Source organism: Phalacrocorax carbo, chromosome 6 (genome assembly GCF_963921805.1).
Source record: "Phalacrocorax carbo chromosome 6, bPhaCar2.1, whole genome shotgun sequence".
NCBI lineage: Eukaryota > Metazoa > Chordata > Aves > Suliformes > Phalacrocoracidae > Phalacrocorax > Phalacrocorax carbo.
The window spans coordinates 15396201-15417988 of NC_087518.1; the positions used below are offsets into that span (position 1 = coordinate 15396201).

Consider the following 21788-nt stretch of genomic DNA (forward strand, 5'->3'; position numbering starts at 1 on the left):
GGATGGAGTTAATTTTCCTTAAGGCAGCCTGTATGGTACTATGTTTTGAATTTGGGACCAAAACAGTGCTGATAACGCACTCATGTTTTAGCCATTGTTGAACAGTGCTTACACAGAGTCAGTTTTCTCAGTTTCTCACTCTGCTCCCCACCCAGCAAGTAAGTTGGGGGTGGCCAAGAGGCAGGGAGGAAATGTGGCTGGGACAGCTGACCTGAATTGACCAAAGAGATATTCGGTACCATAGAATGTCATGCTCCGCAATAAAACTGAGGGAAGAACATTCAGAGTTATGGCATTTGTCTTTCCAAGTAACTGTTATGCATGATGAAGCCCTGCTTTCCTTGAAATAGCTAAGCATCTGCCTGCCAGTGGGAAGTAATGAATTTCATAATTTGCTTTGCTTGTGCACACAGCTTTGCTTTACCTATTAAACTGGCTTTATGCGTGAGTTTTCTTGCTTTTGCCCTTCTGATTCTGTCCCCTATCCCACTGAGGGGAGTGAATGAGCGGCTGTGTGGCACTTAGCTGCCTACCAGGGTTAACCCACAACACCTCAATGTATAACTTTTATTATTAACTCATTACATGCTTCCATTCACTTCTCAACTTATTTTGCTGTGTATTTCCTTCTCCCAGTCTCTTTTCTTCGCAAGACTTGATTAAAAAAAAAAAAATCAAGTGCAACACTGCTGAATAATGGGAACCGAATATTACCTTTAAAAAGTTTTGGGGGCGGGGTGTGTGTGGTGTGCGTGTGTTTCAGGTGAGCCAAAGTAGAGGGAATAAACTGACAAACAGAAGCAAACGCAAACTGTCCAAGACTGATGTAAAATGTCTTTCTTCTTGATCTTCAAAAACAATACTTCTGTTGGTGGTTATTTGGCCATCATTTTACATCTAACCTAAGGAAAATATTCATTGCATCAGCAGAGTGGTATGACAAAATGTGATGAAGCTCTTGTCTTAGTCCTGAATATAGTTTCCTCTTTTTAATATATAATATTACTAAAGTGTTGTGGGGTTTTTCCCCCACAATAACAAAAGGTAAAAATAATAATTTAAAAAGTGAAAATTGATATTTATGCATAATTCTATGAACCTGGAATATATATCTTTAAGAAAAATACCATGAGATTTGAGATAATTTGTGAGTTGGCAATGCTGCCTGAAATACATTAATGATGGTCTTTCATTGCAGTCTTAAAAGGAAGTACAAATTTAAGGCCTCATTTTGCCAGTGACTTCTGTTATGAGCAAATGTGTTCAGCATGGCTGCACATTGTGGTAAATACACAGTTTCAAAAGCAGCAGGATGTCATAAATACCGTATCTGCCTTTTAATAGATAATAATTAATTTGGATTAGATGAGTAACTAATTAGGTACATCAATTTCAGTATTCCATCTTCTGACGTGTATTTGCCTCAGACCTGCCGTGTTTATTCTAGTTTACAAGTCTATGTGTGAAACCTAAAAACGTGTATTTTTGCAGTAGCTTGTTACCCTAAGTACATAGTGAAGTAGGAATCTGGCTGAGAAACTTGTTTCTTTCTATTAATTTTCAGAATCATAAATGTAAAAGTTTTGGGGTACAGAGATAGTGTGTCAGGATAATTTATGGTCTTCCATGTGGGTTATTAACAATGTAAAGATTATGTTGCAAAATAACCTGCAATTCCTCTTCTTGTACCAAAACTCTCTGAAAAGAATGGAGGCAGAGTAGGATATGACACATGAAGGACACATGCAATGACTGTAGTTGCAGCCATTCTGACAGCATCTGTCCCTGAAGACAGTAAAGTCTTTTCTGTTTCTCATCCAGGACAGTTGAGAGTGGTGCAATCTTCCACTTTTTAAAAATCTGGCCTTTGTAACGAGGGCTTTCATTTGTCAAGGGTGAGGCTGTGATCGTGTTGCTGGAGCATTCTGGTGTGGTGCTGCCTTTTGGCTCTGAGGCACACAGTTCTTTCTTTTCCTATGAACACATGCTCCTTTGGGGTTGCCCTGTCTAAAATAGGCCTAATATTGAAAAGAAAAAGGGACAAATGTAAGATGTTGAAATCCACATGATTAAGCAGCAGTTTTCATTACAAGTTCCAGCTTTGGAATGTTTTCAAGTAAATTTAAATTGTCTTAATCCAGACAGCATTTGTTTTGAAAAAAATGGAACATTTGTTTTGAATGATCAAGCATTGAAGCAATAGTTTCCCTACAGTGTTGAGGGTAGAAGAAGGGAGAAGATTACCCTCTAATATCACAATCTGAGGCCATACGCTCCCCCATGCAGAGGCTCCAAGCAGTATACATTTCTCTTTACTGCACCCAACCCCTTCTACCCCTTTGCCCCGTTAGCTTTTGTCTGAGTCATCTCCCTGGCTTGCCTGGGCTCTGCCAGGAGGCAGATTTGCCTCCTTCATAAATCCCTCTATTCTTTCCTGTGGTTTTCTTCTGTCCCTTGCCACTGCTGAATGCTTTCTGTCCCTTTTCCCAGTCAGCCCTCCCTTTCATCCAATGAAGTATGCCCATTTCTCCTACCTATCATCTCGTATGTAATTTTTTTTTGTCCTAAACAGTTTTTTTCTGCCCTACATTTCCTGTCTTCTCATGCTCCTCATTTCTCTCTGAAAACTTTGCAAGTAGTTGCTTTTTCTTATAGCAGTTGCATTTTCTGCATAACTGTTTTCTCCTTCACCAATCTCTATCTCCTATACGCTAATGAAGAAAAAAAAAGGCAAAAAAAGGTAGAAAATTCACATTCTGTTTCTTGACTCCTGTTGCTATTACTGTATTCCTTTTCAGATATCTATTGTCCTTTCAGTTGAATTGCACAGGCCTTTCTTTCCTAACTTTCTGTTTTTGCTTCTTAGACACATGTGCTTCCAGATGTCCCATGTCTTTTACTTATTCTTTCCCCTTACATTCTTTACTCTCCGTTCCCTTGTCTGCAGCAGCTCTTCTTCTCCAGAAGCCCTTTTTTCTCTGAAAGCAGAGTCACAGGACAGGAGGAGGGCAGGCTCCTTCCTTTTCCCACACACTCCTGTTATTCCCTTAAGCTCCTGTTTTTTAAAAAAAACTTGCTTAATCACATTGTAGACCTTGCTTTCAAGAGATTTTGTTTTGTTTTGTTCCTTCAGTCCTCTGCAATGGTTTTCTCTGAGATCCATTTTCTAGAAAGTGGGGCATACTAGATATGCTGTCTGTATTCCGAATTTAGTAAAGGAATAAAAGTTTTGAAGTGCACATCTGCCCCAAACAGTGAGTTACATCATAGAGCTCATGGTGTTCACAGAATAGCCTCCAGAATGTTTAAAAATATTATCAAACAGTGAATGACTTTAGGAGCTTAATTTTGTGTAGTTTAACAAATAGGAAATGACAGAGCAAAGAGATTACAGTCTGTACATACTTACCTGAGATATCTTCATTTTAAAAAAAAAAGTCCTCTCCAGTAATGTAATATTGCAAAATACATTGTGTGGAAGCTAGAGGTAGCAAATGCACACTAAAACATGGTGTGTATATTTAGCAGCATTCATGTAATTTTATGACTTGTGTTACAAAGTAAGCCAGTCTAGTTTTGTTGCAATGGTTGCTTCTGACTTTGTGACTATGCATATATGTAATCAAACAGCATTTTTTTTTCTCGTGCCTGTATCTTTGTATATTTAAGCATAAAATAAAGCTGGTACATTGAAATCCTTTCCTTTAATTGCCATTTCACCCATGCATACTTCTTTGCATATTGTGTGCTGACAAATGCCAGATCACTGATTTCTTTGAATATTAGTGATATTAAAAGTTGATTAACACTGATCAATATAATAAAAAATAGTAGAAGGAAACACACTTTTCATTATTTTATTCTTTCAATAAGTAGTACACCTAAGCACATGAATCAGGTCTAAACTTGCTAGTCTCTTGTGAGGCCCCACTTGGAGTACTGCATTCTATTCTGGGGTCCCCAGTAACAAGAAAGACATAGACCTGTTAGAGCAGGTCTACAGGAGGGCCATGAAAATGATCAGAGGGCTAGAACACCTCTCCTATGAAGATGGGCTTGAGAGAGTTGGGGTTGTTGAGCCTGGAGAAGAAAATGCTCTGGGGAGACTGTATTGTGACCTTTCTGTATATAAAGGGGGCTTATAAGAAAGGAGAAAGACTTTTTACCAGGACCTGTACTGACACAGTAAGGGGCCAATAGTTTTAAACTGAAAGAGCGTAGATTTAAGTTTGACATAAGGAAGACATTTTTTATGATGAGCGTGGTGACTCACTGGAACAGGTCGCCCAGAGAGGTTGTGGATGCCCCATCCCGGGAAGTGTTCAAGGTCAGGTTGAATGGGGCTTTGAGCAACCTGCTCTAGTGAAAGATGTCCCTGCCCACAGCAGAGGGGTTGGACCTGATGGTCTTTAAAGGTTGCTTCCAACCCAAACTATTCTATGATTCCATGCTCTTGTCCAGACAGTTCCAGGCTTAAACCAGTGGTATTACTTGAAAGAGAAAATTAGAAATGAGTTGCCTACAGATACGGCATAAAGCTCATTCTAAGTTTAGGGTATTGACCATCCTGAAATATAGATAGTCTAGCAACAAGAATTAAAAAGTCTTTAAAAATGATAAGCTGAAAAGTAAACAAAAATATTTATGGTTTACCTTGCTTGCAGAAACAGCCGTATTTATGTATTGATCCAGCTTTAATATTTCAGGTATGAGTTTGGTTCCAAAAAAGTGTGTATTTGTGTTTGCGGTGCAACATACTCTTATTGTCAAGATTGCATGAACTTTCACTTTCCCTTGTCTTCAGAAATAACCCTGAATATTCTCTGTATTAAATTGACAAAGTGTATAGTAAGAGTAGTTGTGTGTAGTCTGTTGATAGGATATGTGCATTTACATATAAGTTTTATTGAATGTGGTTTCAAGTATTTGCTTATGACTGCTTTTTGAATCCCCTACAAGCAAGATTTTTCACAGACATAGTTTAAATTTACCAGGTATTTTAAATAGTGAAGAGTATATTTTCATTACTTCTCCTTTCAGAATAAGACAGACTGGAATGCTGTATACTTACAAATGGTTTGCCCTCCTATTGTGCCCCTCCCCCCCCCGCCCTGGAAACGTTCAGGAAAAGTGCTATAGCACTATTGTAAGGACTGGATATATAAGATTCATGAAACGTTGTGGAAACTCATTTGTAGACTTAGTCTCCTTTCCATTGTGGAATATTATTTTCTTCAGCATCAGGACACATACTAAATGTTTCATGTTCCAGAAGAGACAGATTTCTGCTAGGTCCAGCATAGAAATAGCCCTAACCTCTCTCACAGAATATCTACAACACTATTCTAATAAAGGAGATGAGGAAGAAGTATTGGTTACTGGTGGAAGGAGGGGATAGATTAGGGTGAGTACCCTGATCTATATCACAAATCCTGCTATATAATCTTAAGTCTTTTAACACATTTAGAGGGCCTGACTGGAAAAATCTGCACAAACATTGCATTGTTGTAGAACTCAGATGATGTTTATTAATACCAGCCAGTACTAAGCTGCTTCCTTAAAATTACTGCAAAGGAGTCGTCTTTGTGATTCAAGACAGACCCATGTAGTTTGTTAGAATGCTGCTAATGTGAATAAGTCTTAGAGGGTTGAAGGAAATATTGCATCTGTTCTTACTTCAATTTCTGAAAGATTGCCAGACCCTGTGCCACAACAAGAGCTGGTTGAAAGTTTTCCAATTTAAGTTTTCTGTGGAAAAATGCTGATTCAGCTGAATCAGAAGATTTTATGGGAATGTGCCTACTCTGTCAAAACTTTTAGTGAAAGCAAAGCTATCTAACTTTCTATCCATCCTGTAAGTCAACCCAAGTCCCTTGTGGCAGTACCCATTGGGAGCTCCAGGCTGTCTGTATTATCTTTGACCTACAATGTTCCTTGCTTTCTAGCAGTAGTCTGGACAGGAGAACTTTCAGGTTTCCTGGGCAAGCGAGGAGCATGTCTGGTGTATTTGCAGAATTGCCAACCATGTATTGTTCATACATAAGGGAACAGTACCTTTCATTCCTTGAACAGTCTGTGCATGAAGGTGATGTCTCGCTTCTCTTCCGTCTTGTCATCACTGATATTTTGATAAATAATTCTGAAACAGATTTTAGTCATCAAAATTTGTGAAATTCTGGCTTCTGTTCCAATAAAAACTTAATACAAAACTGACTGACAATTTTTAAAAAAAAATCCTGGTTTTTACACAGCTGTAATCACCGTATGCAGAGGCTGATTAAACATAAACTTTCCTTGGAGAGTTCAAAATTGTTGTGATAAAGTAGAAGTACAGAAAATGCTTCCAAAAGTTATGGTAGATATTTCTCATAAAGCTTAAATGTTATTCTGTGAAGTATAAACCTTCTAAAGAGTATAAAAGGCTGTGTTTTAAATTATTTCTGCTGTGTTATATTTGCAAACATGTAAAATACAAATGCAGTACAAAAATCCAGACTTTTAAAGACTTCATGGGAGAGGTTTGCTGAGGACTACTCCCAGATAAGATGTCATAACAGGTCATGCAAGTATTAATATATTTCAGTGCAAAATAATTCTGAAGTGCAGTGAAGCTTAGGCTTTGCTTATATCTTCAATAATAGGAGTAGAAAATTTCTAAAATTAAGTCTGGAGCAAGCTGATTTGATTGTAGTATCTGTGAGAGCTACAATAATTTATTGTTGTGTGTAAGCCTTGGTAGCTTTTAGAATTCTTTTTTTTTTTTTCCTTTCAGTGTTTTTCTTTTCATGCAATTTCTCCAAATGATAGGTTTTAATGAGAATTCTTCCCCTTTCTTTTTTTCATTCCATCTCAACCTTTTAGTTTACTTTCTTTTAAAAAAAATGTTTATGGAAAAATGTCTCGTGAACAGAACAGTTAACATTTTAGAGGTTTTTATTTTCTGTCATGTGAGGGGCTGCTCATTTAACAGAAAGAGTACTTTTTTTTAATGATCATTCATAGACTTTGCTCTACGATATGAGTAATGTTGATTCCATGGACAAATATAAATAAAATTTTTAGGATTCCGCTATTGGAAAACAGTCATATTAATATTGTTAGACTAACACACTAAGCAATTTTAATTGCATTTTACATATAACTTTAAAAGTTGTTATTCAAAAAACCAACTCCATAATTATATTAGAATTGTTGGGAGTCTTCCAGAATGGGGTGGTGGTGGTGGGGCATGTGTGGTAGGTTTTTTTGGGGTGTGATTTTGTTTTGTTTTGTTTTAGAGTTGCATCCCTAGTTAGCTCTTGTGTTTTTTAATTGACCTTTGGTGGAATACTCTTTCTCTTTGAACATACCCTTCAAGAAATGAGAATATGGGTTGATGGTTAAGATTATCATCAGCATTTTCAGTATCAAATATTTTCCAGAAGAGAAACAGCTAGTGAGGCAAAAGATAAGAAACAGCAAGTTTCACATTCCAAGATTATTTTTTTTTTCCTTTGCATTCTGACACTTTCTACTCTTTTGGCTGGAGCTCCTTTTCTGAAAGGGGATGCAGTTAATTTGGAAACTTGTAAGAGGCACAAAGGGGTTTTGTACTTAAACATGAGGAAACACTTCTTTCCTGTGAGGGTGACAGAGCAGTGGAACAGGCTGCCCAGAGAGGCTGTGGAGTCTCCTCTGAAGACATTCAAAGCCCACCTGGACGTGTTCCTGTGCCCCCTGCTCTAGGTGTGCTCAAGCAGGGGGGTTGGATGAGATGATCTCCAGAGGTCCCTTCCAACCCCCACCATTCTGTGATTCTGTGATTATTTCTGTGTTCACTGCTTCCTACAGTTATATAGTGATTTTCTGATGTTTTCAGTGGAATAAGCTTGAAAATCTGTTTACACATGAATAAAAGAAATTAGATCTTATAAAGACTTGTAAAATTAACTTCTTACATTACTTTTATTATGAACAGTGCAGCTGGCTATTTGCGGAAGAGAAAAGCTAAGAAAGAAGTTAGTCCTACTTTTGGGAAACACATCCATCTGCTTCTACAATTAATTATATTTCAAAGCCATTTGTGATTAATTATTAAGGGTGCTAAATGTCAGACATTCAGGCTTAAGATCACTGAACTACAATTACTGTGGGAGTAAGACATAGAGAGAATGTTCTTTCTAACCCTTTGGAATTAATTAATATTTGCCTGCAGTGTATTGTGTCTTATGATTGCAAAGCCCAAATGAAGTGATGCAATCAGGGATGTATCCTGTCAGATATTGAAAAACCTCCAGAGATGGATGACACCACCTCTCTGGGCAACCATTTCCAATGCTTGCACTCAAAATATAACACTTGCGGATATTGCAAGGCTAGTTTTAGGTCCCCCCTGAAGCCCTCTCTTCTTGAGGCTGAAAAAGTCTGCTTTTCTCTGCCTCTTCTTGGAGGGCAAGCACTCCAGCTCCCCAGCCGTCTTGAGTTCAGCAGAAAGCCAACATCCAAGTTCATCAAGTCTGTCTTGTACTGTGGGGCTTAAAACTGGATGCAGTGTTCTAGATGAAGTGTAATGAATGCTGAGTAGAAGGCAATAATCTCTTCCCTTGATCTTACTGACTGTGTTCATGTTAATACCACAGGATACTGTTTGCTGTCTTTGCTGCTGGGTCACAGTGCTAGCTCCTGTTAAGCTTGCTGTCCACCAGGATTTTCAAGTCTTTTTTAGTGGAGCTGCTCCTCAGGGAGTTAGTCCCTGCCTGGTACAGCTGCAAGAGGTACCTTCCAAGGCACAGGACTTTGCTTTCATCTTTTGTTGAATTTCCTAAGATTCTTGTCTGCCCATTCAACCAGTCTGTCTAGGTCCCTATGGATAGCAGCCCTGCCCTTGAGGACATTGACTGTTCTCCCAGCTTGGTGTAATCTACAGGCTTTGTGGGGCAGCACTCTTGTCACCTCTTTCAGGTCACTGATAAAGATAGTAAACAGGAGAGGTCCCAGCATGAACCCCACAGTATTCTTGTTACTGACTTCCAGGTAGAGCACAACCTATTAACCATTACCCTCTAAGCCCGATCATAGAACTAGTTTTTTCACTTTGCTAGCTGTCTTTCCACTCAGACCATAATGTCTTAACTTGGATACAAAAATATGGGAGGCAGTGTCCAAAACCTTGCTAAAGTTGAGGTAAATGACACCCACTGTTCTTTGTTCATCCACAAATCTAATAATTTTATCACAGAAGGCAATTGGGTTGGTCAGACATGATTTACTGTTGGTAAATCCCCGCTGACTGTTCCCAATTACCTTCTTCATGTGATCAAAAATGTTGTCCAAGAAGACTTCATAATTTTCCCAGGGACCAATGTGAGGCTGTCAAGCCTGTAGTTCTTTTTTGTTTGTTCTTTTGGTCTCTTGTTAATGATAAGTGCAACATTTGCCTTCCTCTAGTTGTCAGGGTTCTCCCCCAGTTTGCATGACTTTCTGAAGATGCTAGAGAGTGGACTTGCAAGGACATCAGCCAGTTGTCTCAACACCCTTGGATGCAGCCTATTGAGTCCAATATGTGTCCAATATGTGTTGAGTTCTCACAAGTAAGCCCTGACTGAGTCCTCACTCTTGATAGTCTTCTTCCTTGAACCTTTTCATTAAGCACAGAGGCCTGAGAGACCTTGTCATTGAAGACTAAGGCTTGTTTCCTACCTACGTAGTTCAGATTAACTTGAGTTTAAACTCAATTGCTCTGACTTCATGAAGACAGTGTGGATAGATTATTTGTATGCAGACTTTCTAATTGGGTCAAGCTGTGCTATGAGTTATCTAATGAACTATTATGTGACAGCTTACTTGTCTAGGCAAACTGCCTCTGTATCCTAAATACTTTCATTAATGGGGAGATATGGAAAGCTCTTTGTGGTTAACTGAGTGTGTTCATGTGACATTATTCTGCAGAAAGGCTGTGAAGTTCTAATGCTAATTTTGGTGGGACTGTTTCACACTGCACAGGTAGAATCCTCTCATGCAGCTCCTGTGTGTGAATTATTGTTTTTGACTCACTAATAATGGGAAAGATGTGGGGAAATAAATGTTTATTTACCTTACAAAAGAGTAGTATTATTAACTACAGTAAATATTGTTCTTTGAGATGTGTTGTCCCACATAGGAATAGGATTGGCTAAGAATAAGCGTTCTTTATTTCCTTAGTTGAAGGCACAAAGGATATTCAGGATACTCTGCTCAGGTACTCTAGTCAAAAGTATGTGTATGCACTCCATCATGTTTGGTGAAGAAGCATCAGCTTCTGAGAGAAAAATCTTGAAGGACCACAGTTACTGTAAATTAAATCATATTATAATTTTATTTTTAAGTAGAATTTCTCTGGGAGTGAAAATTGTAAGGAAAATACAAACTTTCATATTATGAATAATTATCCTGTTAGATCTTGGAAAATCTCCAGGATTTCAAACTATATTTTCACTTGTTTATGAACAGCTTTTACACTGCAAATAGTTAAAGTCTTTCTGATTCAAAACCTCTATTAATTTAACTAATGTAAGAAATATACAGAATATAATAAAAGAATATAATAAGAAAAGAATAATAAAAAAACTTTTCTCAGTCTGAGACTTACTGTTGACTATAAAGATAAAAGCTAAAATGTTAGAGGAATGATATTGTGCTGTATCTCAAAACGAATCTGAGTTTCATTTTTGCTTTAGTACCAAAATTTCAGATGCTTTTTGGAACTTTGTCCAAACTATCCTGTGTCTTAAATTGCTAAATTCGTCTTGCTTTATTATGAAAGAAGTTATTACAGGAGTTCTGGTTTTGCTTGCTTTTAGGCAGCCTAGACGAAGCATTGGTGTACCCCTAGAACTCAGGAAGATAGAACTGGTTTTGAAAAAAAGAAACAAAGTTGTAGTTAAGCCGAGCATTTCAGGCTTAGCTTGTCCTGGTTAAAGGATCAATTCAATTTGTATTGTTTCCCCAAATTACCTAATATCCTGATCTTACTGAATCAGGATTTTTTTGTGTGTTGTTTTTGTTTATTTTGTGTATTTTATTTTGTTTGTTTTGTTTATTTTGTTTGTGTTTTGTTTTGTTTTCACTGACATCAATGGAATGATGAGCCCAATCTCTGAGTTTTGATGGATGGTTGCTCCTTTACATTCTTCAGCTGATTGTCTGACCATCTGAATCACAATGTTTTCAATTTCTTAATAGATGTCTGCAAACAGGCCCTAAAGCAGATTTCCTAATGAGTCATTTTGCAATGCTCTTTTAGACAGAAAACTATGTGAAAAAGTTTGTGTAATCACTTTTTAAATCTTTCTGACTCTTACTGAAGAGATTTAGTCAATTTCCAAATGACTGGCAACAACAAAAAAATCACTGGGTGTTTTCAGTCCTGTGCTGGCACGCATGGCAGCCATTGTCTGTGATGTAGAAATTTTTTAGTGGTTGTGGTTTTGTTTATTTTAGGACTCATAATAAAAAGTGCTAAATCTCCTCTTAGTGATGTGGCTGAATTAGTGAAGGGAAAGTATGTGAGGAGACTACCTTTCTTCCTCCTGACAGCAGGCAGAACTGGAAATAGGAAAACTCAGCCTCAGGTTGAGTCACAAAAAGAATTGGCCTGTTGTCCCGCAGTGATGATGGACTGGCCACCCTAGGCTAAACTTTGCATTTAAGAGCTTCGAAGAAGAGCCAGGCCTAGAAGGTTAACAAAGCAAACAAGGTATGCTATCATGTACATATGGGAAACGGAGCATCCTCCATTCTCTCTTCATCCCTAACTGTGTAGGAGTGAAGACGGAATTTTGACCAGAATGTATTCTCTATAGACTACACAACAGAACACAGAATTGCACATTTTTCTGGGGGTGAAAGAGGTCTAAATTCTGCATTTCTTTCGGCCAAAATCAATAGAATTACTCTTGGTTTATGACAGTATATGCAATCTGTATTTGTACCATCTATTTTTGTTATTATTTGATGTTCATGCAAGTACGAATATTCTTTTGTTATAATTTAATATACAAGTTTCATATAATTTTCAATACTCTTTTTTTTTTTCATAACTTAGGATACAAAAATAGCTTCACTTGAGCGCAATATAAGAGATCTTGAAGATGAAATACAGATGTTAAAGACAAATGGTGTTCTGAATACAGAGGACCGAGAAGAAGAAATCAAACAAATAGAAGTTTACAAGAGTCACTCAAAGTTCATGAAAAATAAGGTAAGGTCAATTAAAAAGATAGCTTAATGCTGTTTAAATAATGGAAACAAAAGTTTTTAACTTGATCCGTTTCAACAAAAGCAGCTCTTTGCATGTCTTCTTTTGGTAAATCTCTAGTATGCAATACTCAGCCGCTATGGAGGAGTGAAGCATTTTGAATAAATTAAAATGTGTTTATGTTTTGACTTAGAAAGAGTTAAGGAAGAGGCTATTTCACGACCTCTGCAGAAAGTACTACCAATCCTGAGTCTATACTGTGTTACCTTTTCCCTTTCTTGTGTATGGTGTTTCAATGTTGGCTTTCTGAATTGGTTCATAATTTTGCCTTGCACCATTTTGGCACATCTTTAATTGTGCATTTTTTCTGGTTTTGACTGTAGTTTTACTGTAGGGACTGCTGTTCCGTAGATGATGCCAAATTGCAATTTTCTAATATTTTAAAGACCTGCAATTTGATGACTTTGTTCCTGCAGAGTACCTTTCATTTCAAATTATTGTCCATAGATAATTATGAGTTGACCACAAGCAGATAGTAAATGTGTAGTGATGTAACACAGTTCCTGGTATCAATCTCACAAAACAGTACTGCTTTTTCGTTATTTTAAAATATATCAGACTTAAAGCTTGATGTCTAAGTTGTTGTCCTAGTGGGTCTTTTTACCTCCTTTCATTCTGATGTGCTCAGTTGCTGTCTAGATAAAGAAGAGCACTTCAGATAGTCTTTCTTGTGAGTTCCAATATTTCTTTTCTGATAGTTTTATAATTGCCTTAAAATTTTAATAAATATATATAATATTACAATTTGTGCTGGTTTATTCCCATATCTCTAACTTGAATGTGTTTTGTTTATGAAGTGCTAAAATACTGAATTAAAGTACTTGGTAAAAATAAAAAAATAAAAGTTAGAAATTATGGAGACTGAAGCCAATGCTCCCATTCTCAGATAAATAAATGTAGGTTCTGGAAATAGCATTTTAAAAATATTGTTTATAAGCTAAACTAAGATGGGCTGAAACAAGTCATAGCAGCCTCAAGTAGAAACACTGAAAGGGTAAGCCAGCCTTCTCATCTCCTGCAGTGTTGTTAACAATTTGACTGTAATGCCAAAATATATCATAAGCAAACAACTACAGTAGTCATGATTATTGTGAAATCTTAGTTTATTTTAAAAGTCTTTCCATCCTAGTTATTTTTTTGGGGTTCTGATTCTGTCTAATATTTAGGAATTGTCTATGTGAAATTCTAGGGAACTGAGATGGATTGGTTCACTTTTTCTGAAATGTGTACTTGTAGCTGTGAAAAAACTGCTTGAGGACGAGCTGGTACTATTACTTCTCTAGAGGCCATGTAAGCCTAAAAAGTAGAAGTTAATTGACTTAAAGTGTAGTTTCTGCCTACCATTGTCTGCTGATGCTAAAAATACTTAGCAATGTTGGTGTTTAAGTACAAAGTTTGCAGTATCAGGTAGATAAATACCAGTACCACTCTTCCAGAGTTGGGCAAGCTGAGATTCAGAGAAAATATGCAGCTTGTCTATGGTCAGAGAACAAAACATTGTCAGCATCTTCTGGAGAATCTGAGTTCTCTAATTTTCAGTTTTCTTGTGTAAATTGGACCTTCATTATCTTCCTGACAAGATGCTCTTACTTCATCTGAATTCCACAGTGAGTACAGAGGTAAGCAAATTCATCCCTGTGTAGTATTGGATACTGAAGATTTTCCACCTCAGAGAGCTGTTACAGTCTCCCAGTTCAGAAACTGTAGTATCTTGTAAAGTACATCACAGGAAGTGCTGATGTCTTGGGACATTGGGACATATTTTTGTCTTCTCCTGGGGGTTTCTGCTACAGAAGAAATGGAAGTGTTAGTGCCCATGTGGAATTAATCCAGATTTATTACAAAAAATTTTAAAAATTCAAAGAATAAATATATTGTATTGAGAAAAGTAGCTCTTAAGCTACTGAAAAGTAGCTAAAGTTCCTAAGTAGTGTTCTCATCAGGAAAATATTTTTGCCTATTAAAACATTGTTAACTTCAAAGCAATTCAGTTTCAGTAATTTACAGGAAAACTCCTAATTCATTTCAGCAAATCTGTTGATATAAGAATAATGTACAAAGCTTAGTATTTTGTGAACAACCTTCTGATGTTTTTGAGAGGAAAAGCTTCAACATATTTCTGTGGCATAAAGAGCAGATGAATGAGAAGACTATTAAACATGCTTGTTTTGTCACAATCTTCTGAACTTTGATAAATGCCACATTCTGATGAAACTTTGTCTGTTTTCTTTCACCAGTCCTTTTCTTCCACTTAAAAATGAGATTTGCAGCAGAAGATATTGTTTTTATCATTCACCTGAGAACCTTTCAAGGTGGAAAAGTATTTATGTAGCTGTCAGCAAACAGATCTTATTATACCTGATCTATTGAACCTGAGATTGTTGATAAATTCTGAGAAACAAAAGTCTTGACTGATGGCAAAGAGCAGAAAAAACTCTTCTCAGAGTTAACAAACTTAGGTGCTATAAAACTCTTAATACTTCACATTTATTCTTGAAACAGAACTTGTTTTAAATCTGTTCTTGATTTAAATAAATGTGAAGGTGTTAAATGGAGGCCAATACTGAGTATTATTTATTGCACCTGAGTGGCAGAGAAAATTGGGAAGTGTTCCTTTTCTTAACTAATTATTAGTAATAGTCACTCCTTCCAAAATATATAGGCTTAATTTTGACTTGCAGTTAAATAGAAGTTGTAGAAATGATAAAGAAAACTTCCTTAGATTTTTTTTTTCTTGTCCACTTGATGAGCAGACAAGACAGTGCTCTGTTTTTGAAGGGACAAAAATTGCCATTACTCACATGATACAGCAATTGTCAAAACAAGTCTTAAATTTTTCATGACTGAGGGAAATGAAGCTTCAAATATCTTCATTAAGGATGTGAAGAAAACATAGAGGATGATAGGTATTTTTAAAAATAATTTCTGCTTTTCAAGACTGACTTCTCTTCCTAAGGTTCGTCCTTTGCCTAGCAGCTAGATATTTAAAGGAACACTGATACCTTTTTTTTTTTTTTTCCTTCTTTAGGTGTGAGTTTGCACTCTGGAATTTAAGTAGTTCTTTGAGTATTCATGCTATCACCAGGAATAAATACGAAAATCGAGTGATAGTTCAGTACAACTTCAGCAAATTACCATTAAGATTATTTTTAAGAATTGATTAGGCTGTAACAAGGCTCTCTAATTAATGGCTGTGCATAAGAACATTTCACACTGTAAGAAGGAAACATGGAAGTTCTAGGTGATCCTGTAGAAGAAATATACAAGAAAAGAACTACAGCATTTTTTTGTGGATAGGCCTGGAAATGAGATAAATGCTTTAAAAATAGACCTTCACCAGTATAACCTGTAGAATCTACAGACAGACTTGTAAAGTCTACTGTATGCAGCTACTTTATTTACATTACTACTGTTTTTCCTTTACTTAAATTCTTCACTTTAAAAAGCAATTATCATTTGTCACATAAGGCCAGATCCTTATTATGTGTAAATCAGCATAGTTTCATTTAATGGAATTAATTATTTACTTAAAGATTTAGCCATTAATTTTAATATGCAATATTCAGGGGAAAAGATCTGATTTTTTGTTTTGCTTTGTTTCCTTGGTTTTCCAATTTCTCTATGTAATGTCATTTAACATTTTGGTGTGTAAAAATAATAAAGTAAGAAAAAGGATAATGTTTTTCTTGAAATGCTGGTATCTAAGGAACTGAAATTGTAGGAGGTAACAGTATCATAAATTGAGAAGGAAGGCAAAGGAACTAGGGTTTCAGGAAAGGAGGTGAAGCAAGGTCATATTGAGCAATGTTGAAAAAGTGGTGACAGGAAAATTACACATATGAAATATGTGAGACAGTGGGAGGGTCAGGATCAGAGGACAAACTTGGAGTTCTTTAGATCCTACAGCACTTATACCCAGACCTGTAGGTTATCTTCATTGTAGTCTTTATAAAGTACAAAAATGTTTTTGCCTTTGTCTTTTCCTGTACTGAGACCAGGAGATCTCATTGAATTGTGACTGTTAGTCTTCCATGCAACTTAAGATATAGCAAAGTGAAAATGTTTGGACATCTGCTGGAGACAGAAATTTATTTCATGCCCTAATTTATTTTTACACACTAATAGGTAATGTGAAACTTTAAAAAGGCAAATATACCCAGGTCTAATTTTTTTTTTTTTTTAAGTTATGTGGTTTCTTGTTATGCCTTTGGTATTTTTGATAATTTTTTTTTAATTGAAGTTTTAATACATTTTCACCATTATACTTTATTTTAATAAGGCACCAGAGAAAAGCATAATTATTCCACACGGGTGCTTTTGTGTGTGTGATGGGCTGCTTTTTGTTGTTGTTTGTTTTGGTTTTGTGTTTTTGAGAGCTCTAACACATTTTTAAACTTCTGACAATTTGTAGGTCATGTAGCCAGAACTTTATCCTAAAGAGATTCTGTTTCTGAAACACAAAGAACATACCTGTGATGAAAATGAAGCTTCTTTTTGTGGTGGTTGTTGTTTATTTCTCAGGGTGTGGGTTCTGTCATGGAGAAAAATGTTAAAAGTTTCTAGGAGAGATTAAGCATTTGTGATGTCCATGTGGGTCTCATGTAAAGCATGTGAAGTAACTCAGATCGGCTGCAGATTTACATTTTGTCTTCGTATCTTGTAGACAGATTTTCTGATTGTTCATTTTGTATACATTTTCATCTGGGTTGCCATACTTGCCCACAAGTTCTGGCAAGGGATGGAGGAAGGTGCTTTGCTTTAAAGAGAAAGTTTTCTTTTAATGGTTTCTTAACTGCACTCTTTACATTTTCTTGACATCTGTTTTTTGTATGCTCCTTTTCTTATTTTGATATTTTCAGTCTGTGAAGGTGATTGCTTTTAGTAACAGTATAGATTCTTGATTTTATACAGTAGCTCGTGGTGGCTAGCCAAGTACCTTTGCCAGCTAGACAAACATATGGAGATTTATAAAGAGAAATAAGGAATAAGTATATTAAGACATGCATATGGGCTGTAGTTGGAAAAACCTTTTTAAAATTTAATTTTTAAGCATACACTTACAATGTAGAACAAAATAGAAATATTTTGATGAGCAGTAAATGTTTCCAGTGACTCTGCCATACAATATTGAATCTGTGGATCTTTAGGATGTGGTTGAGTAGGGTCAGCCTGTGGATACATATTCTTTTTTTCCTGGGAGTTTTTGAATCACCTTCTGTCTAGCCCTTCTAGATTTCTTGCATCCCAAATATCTGTTGAGATGTAACTGATGGGACAGATTGGAAGGAGAGGTCTTCTAGCACTTCTCTGGTTGTTGCAGAATGGAAACTTGAATTTTAAAGAAAAATGTCTAGGCCTTATAGTCATCAAGAGAACTTTCCAAATATAAAGGAAGTATGGTTTCTCTGAGTTATGCAGATGCACTGAGGCGTTTTATTTCAAATAATCCTCATGAGATGGTATATTTGAACTCATCTGGTGACCAGTGTTTTCACAGAACTTCAAGAAGAATAGTTGTATGTCACCTAATTCACCATCCTTTAACATCATTCTCTGTATTGTCCAGTACTTTGTTTAGATTCATATATTTTAAATCCACAACATATTTGCGTTCTGTGGCTACCTTTCCCATTTATCACTGTGGAAAAGGAAAAATAATCACAATTCCATGACTTTTACTGATGAACCTTAAATTCACTTAAATTCAGAAGAAGTTCCTTGTTAGTGACTGCATTTCTGCTGTTTCCCCTGGGATACACTTTTACAATCTCACAAACCTCTCACTCTGGAATTTTTTATAACGTTTTCCCCAGACTTCTCTTAAGTTAATTGCTTTGGCTTGGCTTTACTAGTACCTGAGAATTCCATATGAACTGCCAGAGGGGAAAAAAGGGGGTGGGGATGGTGGGCAGCAGCACATTTGCAAGACAGTAAGGTTAAAATTCCAGTTCTCTGTTTTCCTCTCCTTACTAAGATGTTGCTTTTCCTTATCAGGCTCTTAAAAAACCTTGATTCACAAGAATTATGCTATTGGAAGGAACAGGCTATTGGACTGAATTTATACTTTTATGAACACTTTTCTTCCTAGGCATTTTTTCTGTCCTGCCAGAGTTGCCTCACACAGGATAAATTCCTTTGAACTTAAGTGAGGTCCATGGTGAATTTATAAGCCAAATCATCATGTATAATCTTTAAGAATTTCCTTGTAACTTCTGCAACAGCAGGACAATCATTGTTAAAACAGGGTACATTAAAGTACAAGGAACTCAGTCGAAGTTATGAGTGTAAAAAGTCTGAATCTTAATTATCTTCCAGCATTTACAGGTGTCTGAGTTGTATTATATCATGATCATTCACACCTTTCAGAATTCAAGGGCAACTATGAATTGGAAATTAAATAGATAATCTAACCATCTAACCTTTCCCCCCACCCTTTACAGATTGACCAACTGAAACAAGAACTCTCAAAGAAAGAATCGGAACTTCTTGCCTTACAAACTAAGCTTGAAACCCTTAGCAATCAGAATTCAGATTGCAAGCAACACATTGAAGTGCTTAAAGAGTCACTTACTGCCAAAGAACAGAGAGCTGCCATACTTCAGACAGAGGTATCGTGTCTTCTAATCATAAAATGCGATAGAAATAACTAGTTAATAGTATGGGTAAAGGTGATGATGTGTTTGTTGCAAGTCTGTGTCAAAGGCAATTTGTTAAAGAATAGTGAAATAATTTTAAACCCTTTAAATGCCAATATATTTTTTACATACATTTTTGGTAGTACACCAGCTCTTATTTTAGAATTTTTTTTAGAAGCATCTATGACTCTGTTTTAAGAAAATGTTTGTGCCTAGTTTTCATTAGATTCAATGGGAGGAACTGGGCCTTAATGGCTTGATGTGATTTCATTCCTTGTTTCTTCATCTCTTAGTTGACTGAGTTTTCCTTTTGGTTGCTATGGCTTGATGCTTCTTTTCTACTGTGTATTTCTATTCTGAAGAGTGAAGCTGCTGATGTATTTTGAAGGGTTCTCTTGAAGGTTGCATGATATTAATCTGTGGTTATTGTTTTGAGTGCAATCAACATTTATTTTAAAATATGAATAATTCCAGTCTTTAAAACAGGCCAGTGCATTAGTTATGTATGTATCTACAAAGTCAGATCATAAAAATGTGGGTAAGGGAATGGAAGATTGAGATGGTTGGCAGATTTGATGGAATGTGTAAATCCAGTGTTAAGAATGTTGTCCATTAGTTCACTTCCTGGTGTTTTAAAAAACTTCATACACTTGGAGCGTACAATACTGATTAGATTGATTCCTATTGTAACTTCTTCATTTTAAACTTAATGTGTATACCCCTTTCAAGAAACAGAAATACCTGTGAAATTCATACAGTGCAAATGGTTTCTATTCAGGTAATTGTATTATTTAAGGTATAAAAGAATCTTACAGCATGTTTCACATTTCTGGCTTACAAAGCTTTAGGAAAAAGCCAGCTCAAACTCGTCATTCTCATGGAAGCAGGAAACAAATATTTCTAAGATTCTGTTTATCCCTCTGTTCTGTGTGTCTTATCCTCTGCATATTAAGAAGATACAGATGAAATCTTGGAATTTCCATCTTGTGTTTAATGGGCAAGCCAGCATATGTATACAATACAAAATAATCATAATAGAACAAGGGTAAAAACTTCAGCAATTTTGGCAGATCTCAGTCTAGCTTTTGACTAGCGAAAGTTATTATTTTAAATCTTCAGCTGTGCAAATCTTGTTTGCAAGGTGTGTATTACCTGTCGTGCTGCTGAGGATAGTGATGATTTCCATTGGCTCTCCACTAATTTGATTTCCTAATTCTTTATCAGACGGGAATGTATTCAAGGCATTACAGTCTTATGGTTGACAGGTGGTGGTAAAAAGAACTGAATCTACAGCACTCTTGACAAAGGGCTGCTGGGATTGTGCAGTCCTGGTAGAGAACCAGTTGGTTTCTGAAAGGTGTTCAATTCCTTCTCTTCCCGGTTTCTGCTGTTGTGGTTCAGCTCACGTCAGCAACTAAACACCACGCAGCCGCTCCATCACTCCCCCCACCCCTGTGGGATGGGGGAGAGAATCGGAAGAGCAAAAGCAAGAAAACTTGTGGGTTGAGATAAGAACAGTTTAATAATGAAAATAAAATAGTAATGATGATAACAATGGTTATAATACAATAAAAAGGAAAAGAGGGAAAAGGTAAAAAAACCACAAGCGATACAACTGCTCACCACCCGCTGACTGACGTTGCCCATCCCTGAGCTGCGATTGCTGCCTTCGTCCCCCAGCCAGCTCCTCCCAGTTAATATACTGGGCATGACGTTACATGATATGGAATATCCCTTTGGCCAGTTTGAATCTGCTCTCTTGGCTGTGCCCCCTCCCCTCCCGGCTTCTTGTGCACTTGGCAAAGCATGGGAAGCTAGAAATGTCCTTGAGTATTACAAGCACTACCCAGCAACAACTAAAACATTGGTGTGTTGTCAAATTGTTTTCATACTAAGTTCAAAGCACAGCACTATGCTAGCTGCAGTGAAGAAAATTAACTCTATCCCAGCTAAAACCATTACATCACATAAGGCAGTTGAGCTTGAACCTTTGACATGAAGCAATTTAAGTTAAAATTAGCTATAATTGTCTGTTGGTGTGCAGGTGACAATTGGTAGTATTGTGTCTGCTTATTATTCTCTCAGGGAAACCAAATGAAAAATTAATGTTAAAATGATCAGAGAGGTAGCTTGATAGAAGGAATGCTCTATAATAGCAGAGAATGAGTCCCTTTTGTTTGGCCTAATATAATGTTATTTGTGATATAAGTTGTTGTGATATCTCGTACAAATAATATGAGATTCTTCCATCTTTTAATGAAACAAAAAAAATCTGTTTAGGCATAGGATTAGTGAAAGATATGTTCAGTATAATTACTATTCAGATGAGGATACCAGTTCCTGGTTTTGATTATTTATTTTAAGTAACCCTTTACTTCTGTATAATCCAAAGCATTCTGATGACAAGCCTTGCTTTGTTTCTGATTGAAATAATATTGTAAGCTAGGTGGGTCATTGCAGATATGAGACTTAAACGTGAAGCAAAACAACTCATAAATGTCCTCACAATATATCTTGGTTCTAGACAGTTAAGGCTATCTCTGCATGGACTTGCTAAATGAGTTGAGCCTGAATTTGTGGCTGAATCTTCAGAAATTGTGGGTTTTATTTCATACGCATTATTGTCAACCTTCAGTAACTATGTTACCTCATAAACTGATGAAGCTCTGAAACACTGCAAACTCTTTTTTATTCCCCATAGAAATCTAGGTGATTTCAATTTTCTGCTTTGAGTAGGGTGTAGGTAATGATTTTATCAGAAAAGAGTTTTTTTTACTTTCTTTTATCTTTTTAAAATAATCTTTGTAAAAGGAATTGGGGAAGGTTGGTGAATTATGTCCACCTCTTATGGGAAGTAATTTCAGTTAAAATTTGCTGTA

At 36.4% G+C, this 21788-nt stretch overlaps 1 protein-coding gene across 2 annotated transcripts in view; it reads left to right on the plus strand.

Moving 5' to 3' along the window:
- Positions 1-21788, plus strand: part of ERC2 (ELKS/RAB6-interacting/CAST family member 2) — a 535854-nt gene that overhangs the window by 125892 nt on the left and 388174 nt on the right. For both annotated transcript variants that reach the window (XM_064453879.1, XM_064453878.1), the window contains exons 5-6: positions 12062-12217; positions 18715-18882. In XM_064453879.1, the coding sequence (XP_064309949.1) occupies positions 12062-12217; positions 18715-18882 (324 nt within the window). The remainder of the gene's footprint in view (positions 1-12061; positions 12218-18714; positions 18883-21788) is intronic.